This window comes from Hyaena hyaena, unplaced genomic scaffold, assembly GCF_003009895.1.
Source record: "Hyaena hyaena isolate Hyena2069 unplaced genomic scaffold, ASM300989v1 scaffold_161, whole genome shotgun sequence".
NCBI lineage: Eukaryota > Metazoa > Chordata > Mammalia > Carnivora > Hyaenidae > Hyaena > Hyaena hyaena.
In genome coordinates this window covers 1020414-1042664 of record NW_024080792.1, presented here as the reverse complement: position 1 = coordinate 1042664, position 22251 = coordinate 1020414, and the positions used below count along the sequence as shown (strand labels likewise).

Sequence of the window (22251 nt, the reverse complement as noted above, 5' to 3'; positions counted from 1 at the left end):
TATTTGTTTCATAATTTATAACACCTGAAAAATCCTTAAAAACTATCATTTCTATGATCACAGCAGATTAGAGAGAGAGAGCGTGCACAAATGCATGAGCAAAGTGAGGGGCAGAGGGAAAGGGAGACACGGAATCTGAAGTGGGCTCCAGGCTCTGAGCTGTCAGCACAGAGCCTGTGACAAAGTGCTACTTTAAAGAAAAAGGGTGCTAGGATTTCGTGTAAACCCCACCTGATCGGGCTGATTCAAGACGTTTGGGGAGGGAATCAGTAAGGAAGCCATCTCATGGCTCCTCTCACACAGACCTCCATATCTCAGGAAATCTGTGAGCTTGACGCCTATCTAATCCTCTTCTTTAGCTTTAGAGAATTCAAAGTCCATGGATAGTACTTTTTTTCAAGAAATCTTTGAGCTCCTGTTACAGGACAGGCTCTTTATAAGGCACTGGGTTCACCAGCCAACAAAACCAAGTGTCTGCCTGCTCCAATGGTGCTTGCTTTCTTTTTGGGGAGACAAATACATATAGGGTGCTGTGTACTAAAAAGAAAACTAGGTCCAGATAGGAGGGTAAGAGTGACAAATTGAATGGGAGTTGGGGGGGGGGGGTCGGTACTTCCTCTCAGAAAATGATCTGAGACCTAATGGAAGTAATATAGTAACCCATATGGGTATGTGAATGTATTCTGTATTCCTGTCTAACAAATTATCTTAAAAATTTAGCAGCTTAAAATGACAAATGTGTACATATCATCTCACAATACCTCAGCGTGAGGAATCAGAGCGTCGCTTAGCTGATGTTTCTGCCTAGGGTCTCATGAAGTTACAGTCCAGCTGAGACAGCCATTCTTCTCATGGCTCAATTGGGACTAAAGAATTTGTTGTCCAGCACGCTTGTGTGGTTCTTGGTGACCTAGTTCCCTGAGGGCCTCCTTTCTTTGCCTCACAGCACCTTGCTGCCCTGGTGCAAATGACGGGAGAGAGGGAGAGCATGCCGTGGTCTTTTGTCAATGCACCTCAGAAGTGACACACCATCATTATTTTCTGTCATCCACACCTTACACTACCTCTTTACTGATTGGTCTCCCTCATTGCCTAACTGCAGTCTCCCAGTCCAGCTTCTTGCCCTCTTCTCTCTCGTTTCCATGTTTGCTGTCTTCATCTTTACAACGTGTCCCCTTTTCTCTCCTACAGATTGGCTCCCGCTCTCTTCTGCACCACGAAATCTTCTCTGTCAAAGGTGACCTCTGCTGATAAAGACTCTTCTTAATTAAAAAATCTATTGTAAATTTAGTTGATTTCTCTTGCGATGATCTCCCCTCTGGATAGCAAATAGGTCATATTTTGCCTTTTACTTCTCTGACACTGCCACCCTCTCTCGGATCCAGTTTTTTGCCAACCATTTAAATGTAGGTATTTAAGAGTTTCTTCATTCTTTTTTAGCTTACTTTGTCTTCAAAGCTGACCTCTGCCAAAACTGCATTAATAATCCGTGTCCCCTCCTGACCTCCCACTGCCATATACAAACAGTGCGCGCGCACACACAAGTAGTTGTTCCAGCTATATTCTTTCATTATTTTTGGTTAATGGAATCCAGGCACCCTATAGAACTTTTCCTGCTTTTCCTCATTCTATAAATCCTAACACACATTAATTCTGTCTTTTAACTCCCTCTTGCCTCTCCCTAGTTCTCTAGTTCATGAGGTAGATCTTGATCTCTAGATCAAGCCCTTCCTGTTCTCACCTGGTGTACCGTACTTGTAGGATAACCCATAACCTGATCTCTGTTTTACTCTATTGACCTCTGTCCTTGGTGCTGTTACCAGTTGTTAGTGTAACTCCTGCTTCTCAACATCTCAGTACCTGGGGTGCCCCGCCACCATTGGTCCTCTGTCCTCAGAGCTCGGACCCCTTGCTTGGCTCACAGTGCATTTTGCCATCTGGTCTCTGTTGGTCTGCTTGGCACAACTTGTGCTCCCCTCCCCCTTACTTTTAAAGCTTCTGCAGTATGAAACTTCTGACATTGCCCCCAAAAGGCCATGCTGTTTTATGCCTTTATGCTTTTATTTCTTTTGTCTTCCTGAAATGTATTTTATTCTCCCTTTTCTCCTTTAACCCATAGTCATTCAGATCCACAGGTCCCCGTCTTTGTTTTGTGCCTTCTTTGTCCTCAACTTTGTCTCCAGACAGTGGAGTTCCTTTTCTCCCCCCACTTCCTGCCCCCTTGCATAGGCTGCCATTCTTTTATTTGATTACTTATTCTGTCTCTCTGGTTGTGTGAGCTTTGAGGGCAGGATCTCTGGCCCATTCACTCTTATGTCCCCTCAGAATTTAGCAAAATGCCTGAAATGTTATTTAGTAAATATGCATAAGTAACGTATATTCTGACTGAGTTAGTGTGGCTTCACATATGGTTTTATAGGGGAGTTAAGACTCCAGATACTCCTTATTATCCGTGCTTCAAAAACATTGTTGGGTTCCTTGGTAGAACTTAGCACTGTGTTAGGCAGGAGAAGTTGAGAAAACATTAAATGCCTGCCAACTTAAAGTATCAAATACCAAGCAATTAAAAGCTTTTCTGAAGCCAGTCTTAAGGTATTTATTTTGCACATTAAAAATATCTTGCTGTTTCCAGCTACATACACAACTACCAAATTCTTAAAAGTTATTTGTCTCAACTCCAAATAATCTCCCATAGAAAGAATGTCCCTTACAGCATCTCAGTGTTTCTATATTAGGGTGCAGTCTGGAGACAGAAGCACAGTTGAGCAGGAACAATTGAATAAAATCAGTGAGAGCTTGGTTACAATGGGTGAGGAAAACTGAAGAATTTGGGAGCATAGCACCTGGGGAAAGAACAAATCTGGAAGAGGATCCCACTCCCTGCCTCTCAAAGGCTGGGATTGGGTCCTTGTTGGAGAAGATGGGGCGTGTCCTACTGTGTGGCGGAGACGTTCACTGAAACACCACACTAATGGGACTCGGGGTTGGGGGGGGTGTGTGCCTTCTGAGGTGCTGCGCTGTAGAACTCACTGGAAATCTGCCAGTGGGGGTGGTGGACTGGGGAGAAGCTGTCCAGGGGGTGGTGCCACATGGCTCCAAGTATAAGAAGAGAACCAGAAAAAAATAGCCCTTCTTCCTCCAGTGTCCCTCCAACACCCTGTCACGTTATACTAGCTGACACAGGCAGGGTACTAGACGGTGGTACAAAAAAGCAATAAATTGTCCATTGAGCTTCTCTATGTCTCCATTGAACAATATACCAGTATCACCGGAATTAGAAAAAAAATACGTATGTATAATTTATCTTTAATTCTAGTGCCTGAGAGTTGTGCAGTTAGATGAAGATTAGAAGGGAGATGAAGACACCCTCATGTGTATCAAAGTCGTTAATGGTATTCTTGGACAAAGTACCTTGTTAAATATTTTCGTTTTCATTGATCTGCATAAAAACAAAAGCATTATTGTTACATCTGTTGCTTAAGAATCGGTTTCAGCTTAGAAACCTAGAAAATAAGAGTATTTTCTATAACTGAGCCACAGCTGGTAACAAGAGAGGAAGCATTGTCTGTGTGTCTTTTAAATGCTTGCCTAATGTAGAACTTACAGCCCCTATTTCAGTATATTAGACAACCAAAATGTTTGAGAGCCAGGAATTTTCTGGCCAGTGAACAAAGATAGGAAACCATATTTTGTGTGAATGACGGTTTTTTTTTTTAAGGAGACAAATAAACGTTGGGGAAAAGGTTTGGAGTCAGGTGACAGTCAATGGGACCAGTGAGGTCACTTAATATGGAATGTGTGTGCTGCTTACCGACATGCAGACAGACAAGATAGGAGTCTAGTCTAAATAGCGGGGTCATAACTTGGAGTACCAGTCTTCTGCGTCAGTTCTTAGGGTAAAAGTGAACGTGCATTTTTGTTTTACAAGCTTCACAGATGAAACTCATGGGACTGCACTGAATAATCCAAAAGGCTCTTTGAAAAGAATTTGTCATTATAGGAAAAGAAGGAATAAAAGCAGTCTATCTGAGTCGCAGAGGATTCTTAGGACTATTGATAAGAGAATAAGTATTTGAATCTTGACTACTATTTGCTCATATTTGGGTCTGTAAGCTAAAATAAAGGAGAGCTTTAAGGCCAAGTGTGATGTGTTGCACAGTAAAAGACCGTATTATTATCTATTTCAGAATCTCTCTCTCACTCATGTGCGCTCACTCACACTCTCTCTGGCGCACGCGCGCTTTCGCTCTCTCTCTGGTTGTCTTTATTTCTTAACCTGGTATTAGCAGACTGCTAGATGCTTCTTAGAGATTTTGCTTTTTTGTCATGCGCTCTTAACCAGACATGTGGGAGAAGTTGGTAGACTAGTGAAGTCAGGGTTGGAGAAGATGTCCCCTAACCCCCCAGTTGTGGAGCAGTTTTGTTTAATAGTTACACATGCTAGGTATTGATTTGGATACTAGACTTGCCCCACTATTCTTCAGATCCTAAAATAATTGGAACCCATTTCCCTGCTGTAAACCTAGCCTGAACTGGTAAGTACAGATAAAGAAGTTGATATCTCCAGTTACCTTATTAACTCTGAAAAGATTCAGTTGCAGATATGCCCATGACTTTCAGGTAGAGGTGCATTTGGTTCAGCTTGGCTCATATTACAGATTTTTCAGCATTCAGTACTGTTTCTTATAACACTTAGTCATTTTAGAAGATTTGGGTCCTCCATTATGTTATTAGTTACCACGTGCTAGAAAACATTTTGAATCGTTGTAGAATATTTGATGTCCTCATTCTGACTGGATTGCTAAAAGCAGGTGTTAGTGTTCTTGCCTAATTATAAATGGTTTTTTGGTTTGTTTTGTATGTGTGTATGTGTGTGTGTGTCTTCTAGGTTTTTCTGAAGAGTGATCGAGTGGCCAGGATGGTTCAGAGTGGAGGATGTTCTGCTAATGACTTCAGAGAGGTGTTTAAGAAAAACATAGAAAAACGTGTGCGGAGTCTTCCAGAAATTGATGGCTTGAGCAAAGAGACTGTGCTCAGTTCATGGATAGCCAAATATGATGCCATTTACAGAGGTGAAGAGGACTTGTGCAAACAATCCAACAGAATGGCCTTAAGTGCTGTGTCTGAACTGATTCTGAGCAAGGAACAACTCTATGAGATGTTCCAGCAGATTCTGGGTATTAAAAAACTAGAACACCAACTCCTTTATAATGCATGTCAGGTAAGTGGTCCATGTTTCCTATTCTCCCTGCCTCAGATGGAACATCAAATATAAGCCTATGAAAATACACATTTTATAATCATTTGGCTGAAAAGCTGAATGGAAATGAATTTTAGTAAATTGAGTAGTGGTGTTTGAAAGAAACTTTGAAAGACATTTGATAGAGGGAGAACCTTTCATCCTGTGACTAATTGGTCCTATGCATCCTATTTGAGGACATCAGATTTTCACCTATTGGGTATATATGGGGCAGGTCCCAAGTAAAGTGAAAATCATTTGCTATCTGAAGAAGTTGGGCAATTTTAAATAAACAAGTATTCTTGAGTGCAAAATAATTTTTTCATAAAGATATGTGGTCTTTTGAGTTTTATGGAAGTAATTGAAATTTCAAATTTTTTTCTTTAAGCCAGCCAGATAGAAATGAAGATGTTCCTGAACTGTGTAATTTAGAGAGATGACCAGATGAAAAGTATTTTTTTCTCTTCAGGTATTATTTCTAATCATACATAGGAAAAACTGAATAAAGTATCATATACCACGTTTTTCATTTTTGGACTCTATGATTTGTCTACTGCCATTTCATATGTGCATTTTGTTGGCTTTAGTGGTATACGTTATTTAACTATGCCTTAGTATACAAGTTAAATTGACAAAATTGAGCATTTTGAAATTTGTACATTCATTAAGAGTTGTCCTTCTATAATTTTCATACATTTAATTTATTTTTAATCTTTTCACAAATCAGTTCCTGTGTTCTGTGTGTATCATTTGCATTAGTAACTTGTGGATCAATTCAAATGAATAAATTGACAGTTAATGGCAAAGCAATGTAGCATCTTAACCATGTGAACAATTTGTGCATTTATCAGAATTGTTTTTCACTGTTATCAAACTGGATGGTATTTGGTAATAGTGGAGGATGACCATAAAACCAAAACCTTCTGTTTTAAAAGATCTTTGTATTTTTAATGTAACGGTAGCCCACTTGTACAGTGAAATTGATGAGCATAGCTTAATGAAATCCAGATTCACACATTTGGTAGATACTTAGTGAGTTGGGTGTTGGGGAAACCAAGCTGAGCAAAAGAAAATATTCTCCGTATCTCCATATGTTGAAGTCTCATAGAGCAAATAGACCTCTAAAACGAATTATTACAAATGCATTGGAATTTATACTAGGTGTTACAGGGTCATAAAATTTCTGTAAACCTATTTTTTATGTAATTCCATTATCATTGCATAAAATCCCTCTATTTCTGATTATTTTTTTTGAAGTCTTAACTTTATCTTAAACTAATATGGCTATTCCAGCTTTCTTTTGATTGGAGTTAGCCTGGTGTCTATCCATCTGTTTATTGCTAATCTATCTGATTCCTTAGGTTTAAAGTGGGTTTTTTGTAGACAGTATAAAATGGCCTCTTGGCTTTTCCTTTTTTAATCCAGTCAGACATTCTTTCAATGGATGTGTTTAGACTGTTCAGGTTTAAAGTGCTATAGTTGATTTTCTACCCTGTTCCTTTGATCTGCGTGTCTGTTTTTGTGCCAGTACCATACTGTCTTGACGACTACAGCTTTGTAATATAGCTTGAAATCCAGAATTGTGATACCTCCACTTCTGCTTTTCTTTTTCAGGATTGCTTTGCTATTTGATGTCTTCTGTGGTCCCATACAAATTTTAGGATTGTTTGTTCTAGCTCTGTGAAAAAAATGCTGTGGGTATTTTGATAGGGATTGCATTAAATGTGTAGATTGCTTTGGGTAGTATAGACATTTTGATAATGTTCATTCTTCCAGTTCATGAACATGGAATACTCTTCCATTTCTTTATATCCTCTTCAATTTATTTCATAAGTGTTTTATAGTTTTCAGGATACAGATCTTTTATCTCTTTAGATTTATTCCTAGTTATCCAATTGTTTTTAGTACAATTGCAAGGGGACAGTGACATTCAGAAGAGTGAAACTGGATCGCTCTTCTTACACTATGCACAAGAATAAATTGAAAATGGATGTGAAAGACCTAAATATGAGATAGGAAACGATCAAAATCCTAAAGGAGAACACAGTCAGCAACCTCTTTCATGTCAGCTGCAGCAACTTCTTGCTAGACCTGTCATTGAGGGCAAGGGAAACAAAGGCAAACATGAATTATTGGAACTTCATCAAGATAAAAAGCTTCTGCACAGTGAAGGAAACCATACACAAAACTCAAACGCAGTCTACAGAATGGGAGAAGATACTTGCAAATGACACATCTGACAGAAGGTTAGTATCCGAAATCTATAAAGAACTTATCAAATTCAAGACCCAAAAAACAACCCAATTAGATATGGACAGAAGACATGAACAAACAGACACTTTTCCAAAGAAGACATCCAGATTGCCAAAAGACGGATGAAAAGATGCTCAACATCACTCATCATCAGGGAAATACAAGTCAAACCACCTCACCCCTGTCAGAATGGCTAAAATTAACATCACGGGGGACATCAGGTGTTGGCAAGGATGTGGAGTAAGGGGAACCCTTTTGCACTGTTTGTGGGAATGAAACTGGTGCAGCCACTCTGGAGTACAGTATAGATGTTACTCAAAAAGTTTAAAAAAAAAACACAAAAAAACAAAAAAACACTTCCCTACTATCCAGCAATTGCACTGATAGGCATTTACCCAAAGGATACAAAAATAGATTTGAAGGGGTACATGCACCCCAAAATTTATAGCAGTGTTATACACAATAGCCGAGCTAAGCTATGGAGAGAGCCCAAATGTCCATTTGGAACACAGACACACTGGAACATTACTTGGCCATCAAAAAGAATGAAATCTTGGGGCACCTGGGTGGCTCAGTTGTTTGAGTGTCTGACTTCTTGGGTCATGAACTCACAGTTCGTGAGTTTGAACCCTACTGGGCTCTATGCTGACAGCTCAGAGTCTGAAGCCTGCTTCAGATTCTGTGTCTTCCTCTTTCTGCCTTCCCTCTCTCTCCCCCCCTTCCCTGTCTCTCACCCTCCCTTTTTCTCAAAAATAAACATTAAAAAAACCTTGCCATTACAGTGATATGGATGGAGCTGGAATGTATTATGCTAAGTGAAACAGGTCAGAGAAAGACAAATGCCATATGATTTCACTTATGTGGAACTTAAGGAGCAAAACAGATGAACATTTGGAAGGGGGATGAAGAGAAGAGAGGGAAACCACTAGAGACTCTTCAAGGATGGAGGGAGGTGAGTAGGGGATGGGCTAGATGAGCAGTGGGTACTAAGGAGGGCACTTGTGATGAGTTCTGAGTGTTCCATGTAAGTGAGGAATCACTGAATTCTACTCCTGAAACCAATATTGAACTCTATGTTGGCTAACTAAAGTTTAAATAATAAAAGAGCTACCATATGCAAGAAACCCGATACGGTTTGTTGAAATTCTAGTCTTCGTAAGTGTTGTCAATTCCTTGAATTTGTTCTTTGTCCCCTTCCCTACCCATTTTGCCTTCTCTCATTTGAATTGAACATTTTATGGGATTCCATTTTATGGGATTTTCTTTTGATGTACTATTTTTTTTTAAACATGTTTAGGGGTTGGTTACTGGTTGCTCTAGGATTTATAGTCTGCATTTCAAAATACCCTTTGGTCCACATTCAAATAACACTGTAAGAGCTTCAAGTGTCTAGCAGCTGTCCCATGTCCTAGTGATAAAGAATTCCCAGTTCCTCCCTATTCTCCCTTAGGACATCTGTCATTTATTTCACTGACATTTCTGTCACTCATTTCCTTGATGTTATTATCACCCAGCACATTACTATTGTTTCTTTAAATAGCTAACTTTTGGATATTGAGAATAAGAAAACAAGTTTTTTAAATATTTATTTTACTTCATTCATTTGTTCCCCTGACCCTCTTTCTTTCTGCAGACCCAAGTTTCTGACTTATGTCCTTTTCCTTATCCATCTTCTAATCTTTCTTATAAGGAAGGACTATTGGCGATGAGTTCTTTCAGTTTTTGTGTTTGAGAAAGTCATTTTTCCTTCATGTTTAAAGGATAATTTCACTGGATATTGGATTATCCGCTAGTTTTTTTTTCTTTTTTTCTCTCCCTGTTTCAACATTCTGAATATTTCATGTCGCGAGTTTCTTGCTTAGATGCTTTCTGATGAAAAGTCTGAACCTCTTCTGACTTGAGTGTTGTTGTTTTGTTTGTTTGTTTTAGTTTCTTGCTGTTTGAATATGATATGCCTAAGTATAGGCTTTATGCTCTTTCCCTTGCTTGGCATTCTCTGAGCTTTCTGGATCTGTGGGTTGGTGTTTGTCATTAAATTTGGAAAATTCTCGGCCATGATTACTTCACATTTTCCTTCTGTCCCATTCTACCCTTCTTCTGGAACTCTGGTTATGTTTATGTCACTCCTCTTTGATATTGTTCTCCATAGTTGTAGGATATTCATTTTGTTTGGGTTTTTAAAATTTTTTTGTTTTTTTTTCTTTGTATTTGAGATTTGGAGATTTGTGTTGACTTTTCTTCAAGTTCATGGATTCTCTCCTCAAAATCATCAGGTCTACTGATGAGCCTGTCAAAAGGCACTGTTCACTTCTGCTAATGTTCTTGATCTCTAGCATTTCCTTGTGAGTCTTGAGAGTTCCCATCTCCTTGTTTACATTACCCATCTGCTCCTGCATCTTTTTAGCTTTTTCCATTAGAGCCCTTAACATGTTAACAATAGTTCTTTAAACTTTTTTTTTTTTTTTTTTTTTAAGCTATAACGTCTCTGTAACCCCTGAATGCTTTTGGGATGCTTCCTTTGTCTTTCCAGACTGTTTTTCTTTTTTGGCATGCTTTGTAATTTTTTGGTTAAAAGCTAGACCTGTTGTATCAGATAAAAAGAACTAAGATATATTTTCCTTTAGTGTGAGGGTTTCCATTAATCTGACTGGAAGTCAGGTTGTGTTTAATGTTCGCTGGAATCATAAAAGTAAGATTTGACTTTAGGCTTCCCTAAGTATTCCTCTTCAAAAAAAATTTTTTTAAATGTTTTATTTATTTCTGAGAGAGAGAGAGAGAGCGAGCGAGCGTGCGAGCAAGTGAGCGAGCATGAGCAGGGGAGGGTCAGAGAGAGAGACGGAGACCCAGGATCCGAAGCAGGCTCCAGGCTCGGAGCTAGCCGTCAGCACAGAGCCTGACACGGGGCTCAAACCCACGAACCGTGAGATCATGCGTGACCTGAGCCGAAGTCAGATGCCTAACCTATTGAGCCACCCAGGTGCCCCCAAAGTATTGCTCTTCAGAAAGAGTCTGTCTTGCATATCCGTCACCTATGATACTCTGCTGTGACACGAGAGTGATGTTGGGAGTGGGGGCTTTTCTACACCTTGACTGATCTTAGACTTTCGGTGGGCCTAGGTCTCAGGGCTGTAGCCTTCACATGTGCTTCTATCCCTCGTCTAAGAGTGTCACTTCCCCCCACCCCCACCATGTGCCTTTTTTCCTTGCCTGAAGCATCACCAGTCTGTATCGTTGAAGCCATGTCCCCTCTTCCCTCAGCTGTTGGTTTTCCCAGTAGAAGCCCTCAGAAGGCTGCAGGGACTAGCTGCCTTTCTCTCCAGCGGGGATAATTGTTTTCCTGTTTGCTTCTGGCAAAGTCCATCCCCCTTTGTTAGGCAGAAGAATCTGGGAAGTTTAACTGTGGCTTTTCTTCCCCTCTTCCTGCCAGCTCCACGGGGGGATCTTTCTTGGCTCCCTACCGTGAGACCTTGGTGAGGTCACTGGGAGTAAAGGCCAGGAGAGTGTGGGAGCCCCCTTCTGCCTGCAGGCCCGGGCGTGTCTCCCTGTCTGCACTCGGCTTTTAGTATTTGTCCAAATTACTAGCCAAGTAAGTAGTCCTGCGCTTTATGGCTTCTGTTGACTTGTGCTCCCTGTGTTGTGCCTCCCTGGGTTTGATTGTGTGTCTAGGTGTTGGGTTAGTGGCTTGCCCTGCAACCTTAGTTCTCTCAGAAGTCAGAAAAAAAAAATCACTGATTTTCAGTTTGTCCAGCTCTTAATCTTAAGAATGGGAGTGATGACATCCATTCTCTGTACGTGTGTGAGGTGAAACTACAATTCCTTTTTTTTTTTTTTTTTTTGGCGTGAGGTTTGCAATGCTTTTGGATTAATTTTTGCTTGACTTGAAGACAAGTAACATACATAAAGGAAGAGCTTTACTTTGGAGTAACAATCATTTTGTGACACCAGTGCAGTTACAAAAATGGATGGTTAGTAAACAGATGAGATTTTGTTTTCTTTCTCTAGGGCACACGGATCTTGTATGTTCTTCCCTTATCTTTCATCAGACGTTGACAAAGGTGATGGAGAGCACAGATGATAGCCCGCCCTTTGCTAAGGAAAGGAACATCTGAGAAGGTGACTAGTGCAGCAGGGATGGGGGAGCAGGGAGCACCTGAAGCGAGCAGAGCCCTTGGAACCCTGCTCCAGGTACATCTCCTTGAAGTTAGTCCGCTTTCTCTGGCATCTCAGAGAGACTTTAAAACTTGCTCACTGTAACGCTTCTGTATTTGTTTACTCTTAGCTGGTCCTTTGTTTTTGCTGGTAGTGGTTCCCTAGGAGATCTCAAAGATGTGCGCTTGCTTGCATCACAAGCTCAGGATAGAGAGCTGCTCCGTTAGGACGTGCAGGGTGGTGACAGCCAGACAGGCCCTGGGACTTGAGAAAGAACAGGAATGCGCAGGGCGTGCTGCCAGAGCTGCAGCCCGATGCCAGTGGGAGCCTCGTGCGGTCTTTCCTCTCCTCTCCGGGATCAGCGTTTGGATCCTCTTAGGAACAGCATTTGGAATGGAAAAACAGGAAGCTGTCTTCTGAGGAAGCATAGGTGTTGACGTTACTTTTGATTAGCGCCAAGAACTTATTAATTATCAAAATTAAGGCATAAAAGTAAAACACTAATGTGGAAGATCCCACATTTAAATTATAAAACTAGGGATAATTAAAAGACAAATTATTATTACAGGTTAACAAAAAATAATAAGAACAATCCAGGTATTTCATAGATTAGCTATTGTGCTATTAAAGCTATCTGTCCGGGGCGCCTTGGTGGCTCAGTCAGTTAAGCGTCCTCAACTTCTGCTCGGGTCATGATTTCATGGTTCGTGAGTTTGAGCCCTATGTTGGGCTCTGTGCTGACAGCTAGCTCAGAGCCTGGAGCCTGCTTCAGATTCTGTGTCTCCCTCTCTCTCTGCCCCTCCCTTGCTAGCTCACAAATGTTAAAAAAATTTTTTTTAAATCATGTCATACTTTGGATTCTTTGGTTTGAGAGTAATGTCTTTGTATAGCTGCACGTTTACAGAACAACATATTAGGTAAAAAGCTCATTCTAAAATGATCAACATAAGAATCTGAATTTGTTAGCTATGATATACTTGAGTCCAACTATTAGAGGTACAGTAAAGTAACAGGACTGAAAGATGAATAGTCTGCTGGTAGAAAGTTTATTTCAGAATAATTTTAAGGAAATCGTGAATTTCAGGTAAATATAGTTATACATTTAGAGAAAACAAAGTTGATATTAAAGGTATAAATTTTTAAATGGCAAGGTAATTTTTTCACCTATTTTTTAACTAAAAATTTTTTTTAATGTTTATTTTTGAGAGAGTGTGAGTGAAGGAATGGCAGAGGAGAGAGACACAGAAGCTAAAGCAGGCTCCAGGCTCTGAGCTGTCAGCAACAGAGCCCGATGCGGGGCTTGAACTCATGAGTCACCTGGAGATCATGACTTGAGTCGAAGTTGAAGTCAGACACTTAACCCAACAGAGCCACCTCGGCACCCCATTTCTCATATTTTTAATGAAAATACTGTTAGTTAAGTGGTACTAGTAAGCAGCTGCCTTTAAACAGAAAGAGGTTTATTAAAGTTTATTTTATTTATTTAATATTTTTATTTATTTCTAGGAGAGAGAGAGACAGCGTGAGCAGGGGAGGGTCAGAGAGAGAGGGAGATACAGACTCTGAAATAGGCTCCAGGCTCTGAGCTGGCAGTTAGCACAGAGCCCAATGCGGGGCTCGAACCCACGAACCGCGAGATCATGACCTAAGCGAAAGTCGGACGCTTAACTGACTAAACCACCCAGGCACCCCTAAAGTTTATTTTAAAATATGACAAAGGATAATCTATTAGTTTCAAATCAATTAGTTACTAGTCTGCATATCATATTGCCCCAGGGGAGGAAGGGAAAGGTGCTGGCCCAGGGTTCATAGAGTCGAAGAATGAATCTCGCAGACAGTAGAGAGTGAGCAAAGCGATTGAGTTTATCGAGGGAAAGTATAAAGCTCTCAAGAGTGAGAGGGGTTCTGACCGCATAGCCAGCAAGGATTTTTGTCCCTGACTTTTTATTGGGACCTTATCAGGAAGTTTGTGAGGCTCGCGGCATGGCACCTAGCCCGGGCAGGTCCAGACACGTTTGTCTTCGTCTTCTCTTCCCCAGACTCACCTGCCACCACTGCTTCAGCCCCCCACTTGCAGCGGCGGTCTGTCTCCCTGAAGTTCCCTTCCTTTCCCTGCCTGATGGGAACCGTTAGAAATCTACATAATGTTCACCATTATGTAGTGTTCACCATTAGAAATCTCCATAATGAAGAAGTATGTACCAAGTACTGTGTCGAATGATAGGAACACAGAGACCAGACCTCATTAGAGCTAGATTAAAAAAAAAAAAAAAAAAAGGCAAAGCACTGTGACATCACTGTAAATGCCAGTGATGGGGTGAGTTCCTGGCTCTGTTCTTGAGATTGAAAAAACTACAGTATTGGAGGAGTGTCATGAAGACACCCATATAAGATGCTGAAAAAGTATTCTGCAAGGAGAGAGGAGTAAGTGTAGAGTCTCCAAAAAACGGCATGGCATTGTTAAGGGGAACTGCAAGTCTTTGCGCTGCTGGAGTGTAAGGAAGAGACGGGGCTGTGGTGTGAGGCACATTAGCAGATGTAGGTAAGGGTGCTGCACTCTGTAGACAGGGATCCAGCCCTAAATCACCAGAGTCTGCGTGGTGGGCTCATCCTACTAAATCAACAGTAATTCTCCTTCTTTTACTTCCTTATTTGTATTTTAAGAGAATTAGTAAGGGAGCTTTACAGCTATCCAAACCCTAGCTTTTCTGTCCAAGGCAACCTTCCTTAATGTTGCATAATCCCATTCCATTAACTGAAGAAAGTGACTCACCCTTATTTACCCAAGAGTCAAAGCAAAGTCAAGTGAAACCTTCCTCTCTAAATACTCCTCCACCCAGATTGCTTATGTTCTGAAGACTGCAAGAACTCTAAGTGATACTACAGAACTGTTGTGCATTTTCAGGGATAAGCAGGAATCATTTACAAATGATTAGAAAGTAGCCCTCAGGCTACTTTTAGAATTTTAGCCTTGAAGTTGAAGCACTTGGGTTTAAGAGTTTGAAGGAAATCAGCAAATCTAGGCAGTTGCAAGGCTTCTTGCTCCCCTCACCGTGAGGGTCTTGCTTTGGAAGACCTGCATTCCCAATGTCAACGGCAAATGGAAGAGTGTGCGGTGTGAATGCTCCAAGGAAATTGGCATCTGCCTTTCACCACTGTGCTCTTTCTTCTCCACTAGTACTGTATGATTTGATTATACTTTTTACTTAATGTAATTTGTCTTTGGCAAAAATAAAAGCACACCCTGCAGAGGCAGTTACCTTTGATAACAAAAATCATTTTCAAAATTAGAAAATAGAACCATAGAAATGATCATTAATAGAATGTATTTTTCAAGTCTTTGTAATTTTAAAGCTCGAAATGCTTGAGGAAAATGTTCAAGTAAATATTATTAAATGGCAGTTAATATGTTCTACATCAAGAAGAAACTTAAGACTTTAAAAATGAGTTGATTTTATAATCTGAGTTTTCAAATTCTATAATTAGTTGGAATGGCCTTACTATCTATATACATGTTCACTTTTTAAATTTTTTTTATTTCTGAGAGCGAGAGAGACCGCGTGAGCAGGGGAGGGTCAGAGAGAGGGAGACACAGAACGTGAAGCAGGCTCCAGGCTCTGAGCTAGCTTTCAGCACAGAGCCCAACGCAGGACTCGAACCCACAAACCTTGAGATCATGACCTGAGTCGAAGTTGGACGCTCAACTGACTGAGCCACACAGGCGCCCCACATGTTCACTTTTTAAAATGAAGGTGTCCTGGTATAAATTAGATGACTCTGATTTCATTTCAACTAATTTGAATATCTGATTAATAATAATGAATCAGTTTTCTCTCTACAAATTAAAAGTTTTAATTATGGATACAATTCTATATTAAATCAAATTTTAGGTTTTAGCACTAAGTTTGGCCTCATTTGACTATGCATTATTTTGATTTTTACCTTTGGCCTCTCTGTAAGAGAACAACATAAGAATATTCCTAAATAAGATTTCTCCCAAAATGTTTTAATTTACTTTTTCCCTAAATCTCACTAGATCACAAATATAGGCTACCTTCAGATGTACCTTGCATTTATTTTAGGCTTTTCTTTACCCAGATCTAGCCTATAGAAATGAAGATATTAACTTGACTTTTCTTTTTTTTTTTTTAAATACTTTAATTTATTTCTTGGATAGAGAGAGACAGCATGAACAGGGGAGGGTCAGAGAGAGAGGGAGACACAGACTCTGAGAGAGGCTCCAGGCTCTGAGCTGGCAGTCAGCACAGAGCCCGACGCGGGCCTCGAACCCGCGAACCGCGAGATCATGACCCAAGCGAAGGTCGGACGCTTAACCGACTAAGCCACCCAGGCGCCCCGACTTTTCCATTTCTTAAAAAATGTTTTATTTATTTCTGAGAGAGAGAGAGACAGACAGACAGCGTGAGTAGGGGAGGGTCAGAGAGAGAGAGAGGGAGACACAGAATCCGAAGCAGGCTCCAGGCTCTGAACTAGCTGTCAGCACAGAGCCCGACACAGGGCTCGAACCCACAAACCATGAGATCATGCATGATCTGAGCCGAAGTCGGATGCTCAACTGACTGAGCCACCCAAGCACCCCAATTTTTCCATTTTTTAAATAAGAGAACACAAATCTTCAAAGATCAGCCGAAGATATAGTAGTAATAGTTGCTCTGGGGTGGAGGTGTAGTTTTACTAATATATTTCAAGACCTGTTCTCAGCTCTTCATAAAAAGGATCATATGCATATACTGTTTCAAGTGTAATAAGCAATTGTATCTTTTTCATGATTGTTCATGAAAATACTCTATCAAAATTAAGGTATCTAAAAATGTCAGCATGAAAATTGCAAAAATGACAATTTGATTCCTTTAAGGTATCTGCATGTGGTCAGGGGACAGATCTATAAAGAAAATGTAATTATATAGTTAAAAAGTGTGTTCCTGAGGCTGTATATACTGCACAGTATGGGTGTATGACTGTATTTTAATTCGATATGGGATAATTGGCACAGATTTCTCTAGTGACCCAGGAGCTTTAAAAACCACTTGATGCCTGGGCCCCACCTCAGACTAAGTGAAACAGTCCATAGAAATGGGGCCCACTGTCTGGTTTCAAAAAGCATTCTACATGTTGCTGATGAAGATGCCCAGTAAGGTTGGGGACCCGTGGCCTGACTGCCCATTGAGGACTTAATGCCACAGTGACCTCAGACCGTAGAAACCGAGAACTGTCTGAGAGCAGTCTACCTTTGTGCTCGGGGAAGGGAGTGTTTGGGGAGTGTGGAAAACCCATTTTCCTTTGGAGCTTTAATGAAGGTTCTAAGAAGGCACAAATTCCTGAATTTAGAAGATGGTTAGAAATTTGACAGGCAGTTGGAAAATAACATTTACAAAGACACAATGAGAGTGAAAATTTTGGAATCCGTTAGGAAGGTGTGTTGTATGTATTGCTGGGTAGCAGGAGATGAGGCCAAATGGTTAGGACTTGAATATTAAGGGCCTTAACTGGTAGCTGGTAGAGCTTAGAATTTATTAGGAGCTGGTAACACAGCAAGGGTTGACGAAAAGAAATGACAGGAGCCAGTTGGGATTCTGCAAAGCTTTTTCTCTGTGGCCTGAGGAATGAATTGCCAGTGGTCCGTACCCTGCCTCACCCAGCCTGTGGGCATGGCCCAGCATTATTAAAACAGAAGTGGATCAGGGAGCTGCATGTTACTCCTGCAGGTAATCTCCACGCTCTGCTCCTTGCTCTGCTCTGCTCCTGTTTTATCCCTCTGTTGCTTGTGAAGTTCCTAGGCTACTGGCTTTGACCTAGGAGTCTGGTTTCACATCGTCTTGGATCCATGCCCTGTATTGTGCTTCACGTACTTGGGCACTTGGGCTTGAGTCAGAACACTCCAACACCTGCTTGCAAGGAAAGGGAAAAAGCCAGAAGTCTGGGAGTTCAGGCAGAAAGTGGGAGTCAACTTCGGTCTATGGCTTAAGACATACCATATTCTAGAACTTTAATACTGTGTATTCCTCTCCCTTTCTTTTTATAGGAAAGATCCTATGCTTTTAACGTCTGTCTTTCCATTTGTTCATGTTTACGTGATGCAGTGTTTATGTTACCCAGGGTCTGATGGGGCATCTCTGATGCGGGTTTTCTTTCATCATGCTACCTACTCTAGTCCAGCACTGTTGTAGGCTCTCCATATATGCTATTCCCTCTTCTCAAGGAGCAACATTTGGGGAGGGAGAAGAGCGGGGGAGAAGTCAGCAGTTCTGTTTTACACACGCTGAAAACAAAATACTAAATGTCCACATGGAAAAGGCAGGTGGTAGTTGGATGTGCACATCTGAAATGCCAGTGAGTGGTCCTGTTGGAGAAAGAGATTTGGGAATCATTTAGATAAAGTTAGTATTTGAAGCCACAGGGCACTATGAGATCATCTTCGGAGAGTCTGGAGCTCCAGACGGAAAAGGGCCCAGGATAGAATCTTGTGGACCCCAGGATTTAGAAGCTGCACAAAAAGCAAATGGCCAGGAAGGTAGGAGGGAAGCCAAGAGAAGGCCTGTCAGAGAAGGAGAGTGTTTATGCCACAAGCTGCTCGGAGGTCAGGTAAGATGACAGCAAAGCCACCCTTGGCTTTGTCCTGGTAGAAGGCACTCTTGGCTGTCTTGGAGGATTTATAGAAGAACCAAGAAGGTAAGAAAATAGGATTAACAGTAACTTCTTTAGGGGATTAGGCAGTAACAAAAACATTACTTATTCAAGAAATACCTTCTATATAGGACAGTCATTTTATTTATTGGCTACTGACTACATGCCGAGCTCATAGCTTCAGACTTTTTCTTGTTTATTACTTTTGGATTTATAGGAATGCGTGGCCCAGAGAACTTAACACTTGTTCCTTTTAATAGATGGTTTAGAGCAACTTTTCGGTTTCTATAATGCACTTTAAATAAAAAAGCAGTTTAAAATAAAGCTGAGGAAAAGGGATTGACACATACTAACAAAAGAGTACCTGGTGCTATTTAATGCTTTTAGCTGATTATCAAGGTCATAATATCCTAAATCCTCTTTGCTTTAGAGTATAAAAAATTTCCATTTACCCTAATTCCATTAGAGCAGGGCCAACTGATCATTATCTTTCTAAGATGTTACTTGTGTAATAGGTGGCAGTGACTGATTCTGGCTATTTATTACAAACTTCTAGAAAGGCCTCCGTTATGGTTAAATGTTTAACATGATGTCATTTTCTTTTTGTGAGTGTTTTCATGATTCTGCCATGAAGGTCTCCAGATTAATAAGGCTTACATCTCAGTCTGTGAATCCTCATCAGGTTTGTGAACTCCTTTTGTACATGGTATGGTACGAACAGCAGTAGTATTTGAAAAATATCAGTAGGCTCACTACCCTATTTTGAGAAATAGATGCTACTGTTTTTGTTGCCCTGAGTCAGATCTACTGAAAAATACTGCAGTGGAAAAAAAAACGAAACCACACCATGCGCTGTGCTTATTTTGAGTGTTGCTGCCTGTTTACCCTTTTCACGTAGGTCAACTCCTCCCCTTCCCTTGAGTCTCACGATAGCCCAGGGCAAACTTGATGAATCTGAGACCCAACAGGTTCAGAATGCCACTTGTTCTCATCCGAAACGTGATTCTCCTGTTATTTGCGTGTCAGCCTTCTGAGTCCTAACCATCAGTCCTTCTGTGTCGTCCCAGCCCAGTTACTTGCACTGCTGCTTTCTCCATAATGCTGTATCATCTTTCTTCTTTCCATGGTCTTTGCCATAGCCCCAGACTTCACCGTGAGCACAGCATGTGGAGCACGGCAGTAATTTAACTGCTTCCCCCCTTCCAACCTTACATGTATCTTTGTTGCCAGATTAGTATTACTGAAGCACCATCCCCTTCTCCTCATGACCCGACTAAGAATAGAAAAAAAGGAAATGGCTCCTCTCTGTCAACAGAGTGAAGCTCAGACCCCCTTGGTGTTGCATCCTGCTCCCACCTGCCTCGCTTCTGCTCTTTCCCATGTAGCAAATCTTTACACACCTTGTGTTCCATGCAAATTGAATCACTCCCTGTATTTTCTTAGCTTTTAATTTGGTCTCTTCATATTCTCTTCACTTGGAATTCCATCTTCATTCTTCAAGACCCAAGAGAAGGTCCACTTGCACAAAGATTTCCCTACTTCTGCCACCAGTCATTTTTCTTAAATATTGGGGGAGGAGAAAAAAGTGAGGAATTTACAATTCTTTATCATTGTCCAAAAGCCTATCATATTCTACTTTGTGTTAAATTTATATATGCCTCTCCTATTTCATTGAACATAGGGTATTGAATCTTTGTACCATTAACTCTACAATATTTAATGTGTTTCCTATTATGGGTACTTCTAGATAGAGTGAATGGCTGAAAGAATGGAAATTGAGTGTGAAGCAGTTAAGTTGAACCCTGCAGTCAAACTGCCCTGCCCCTTATGAACTATGTGACCTTGACCCTGGATAATTGCTTAAAGCAATCTGCGCTTCAGATTTTTCATCACTAAAATGGGATAAAGTTATGATCTGTCCCATAGGATTGCTCTGAGGCTTAAATGCCATCATATTTATAAAAACCTAGAACAGTTTCTTACATGTCATAAGTGCTGTGTAAATTTAGTTCTTATTAGTCTTGATGAGGCTAGAGTTCTAATGTACTCTGACAAAGTTCTCTAATAACCTTGATAGTGTCTGTGTTACTTAATATTAAACTCTTTCAATTTCAGCATTATTCAATTATTATGAATATATACTCTACTATTTTATTGAAATGAATCTAGTAAGTAGTTGCTTGAAAGTATTAGCATGTTACTTTTGTCCAGAAGATAAAATGCTAATATCCATGAAATACTAAAGAAGATTTCATGATGCTTAAAATTTGCCATCTACCATTTTAGAGGACATGCATGCACGGTCTCCAGGCTATTGAAGTCCCATGGTTTTTAGATTTGAAGGTAACTTCTTACATTCTTGCTTTTGAACGTTTTGATCCATTATATAATATAGTTCAGTGCACATGGGGTAATCTTGTATCTAATTAACTCATTCATCTTTTCACACTTTGTTAGCATTCAGATGATAGTGTGGTTTGGGAAATGTTCTTCCCTAATTTTATTGAAAAATAATTGACCTAATGTTTATATAAGTTTAAAATATACAGTATGATGGTTTTTAGTTTACATAGATTGTGAAATGATTACCACACAGGTTTAACCAAGTTCCATCTTCTTATGCAGATACAATAAAAAGAAAACAGGACTTTTTTTTTTTCCTTTGTGATGATAACTCTTAACTTTTCCTACATAGCCTAGAGCAGTATTAGCTGTGTTCCTCATGATGTACAGTACATCCTTAGTCTTATTTATATTCTGCCTGGAAGTTTGGGCTTTTTGATCACTTTCCTTCAGTTTCCCTCCTTTCCTCCCTCGTCTTTGGTGGCTACAAGTCTGATCTCTTTCTATGAGTTTTGTTTTTTAAATTTGAAAAAATTTTTAGTTTGCACATGAGATCATACAGTATTTTTCTATGGATTATTCTACTTAACATAATGCTTTGGAGGTCCATGCATGTTATCGCAAATGGTAGGATTTCTTCTTTTTTATGGGTGAATAGTATTTCATTGTGTATATCCAACACAACTTCTTTATCCGTTCGTCCATCAGTGAGTATTTAGGTTGTTTCCATGTCTTGGCTATTGTAAATAATCCTGCTATGAACATGGGGGCACAGATCCCTTTTCAAGCTTTTGTTTTCATTTCCTTTGGATATATTCCCAGAGGCAGAATTGCTGGACCATATGGTGGTTCTATTTTTAATGTTGTGAAGATCCTCCATACTGTTTTCCATCGTGACTGCACCAATTTATAGTCCCACCAACAGTGCACCCAGCTTCCCTTTTCTCCACATCGAAGCCAGCATTTGTTATCTCTTGTCATTTTGATGATGGCCATTCTAACAGGCATAAAGTGACATTTTTGTGGTTTTAATTTGCATTTCCCTAAGGACTTCTCAAGTTAGGTATCTTTTCATGTACCTATTGGTCTCTCATATTTCTTCTTTGGAGAACTATTCAGAGAGATCTATTTGCTCATTTTTTTAAAAAGTTTTTAATGTTTTATTTCTAGGAGAGAGAGAGAGACCGCGTGAGCAGGGGAGGGTCAGAGAGAGAGGGCGATACAGACTCTGAAATAGGCTCCAGGCTCTGAGCTGGCAGTCAGCACAGAGCCTGACGTGGGGCTCGAACCCACGAACCGCGAGATCATGACCTAAGCGAAAGTCGGACGCTTAACCGACTAAGCCACCCAGGCGCCCCTATTTGCTTATTTTTTTAAAACTAGTGTTCTGTCTTTGTTTTGCCTTTGATTTGTATGAATTCTTTATATATTTTGGACACTAACTTAGAAGATGTATGGTTTGAAAATATTTTTTCATTCCCTGGGCTTTCTTTCCACTGTCAGTTTCTTTTGCTGAGCAGAAACTTTTTAGTGTCATTTAGTTAATACTTGCTTATATTTGATTTTGTTGCATTTGCTTTTATTTTTTTTTTTAAATTTTTTTTTAATGTTTTTTTTTTTTT

The 22251-nt window shown here is 40.2% G+C and overlaps 1 protein-coding gene across 15 annotated transcripts in view; it reads left to right on the top strand.

Moving 5' to 3' along the window:
- The window catches only part of CADPS2 (calcium dependent secretion activator 2), a 535389-nt gene that overhangs the window by 179858 nt on the left and 333280 nt on the right, over positions 1 to 22251 (top strand). For all 15 annotated transcript variants that reach the window (XM_039239670.1, XM_039239667.1, XM_039239669.1 and 12 more), the window contains exon 3: positions 4889 to 5221. In XM_039239670.1, coding sequence (XP_039095601.1) covers positions 4889 to 5221 — 333 coding nt within the window. The remainder of the gene's footprint in view (positions 1 to 4888; positions 5222 to 22251) is intronic.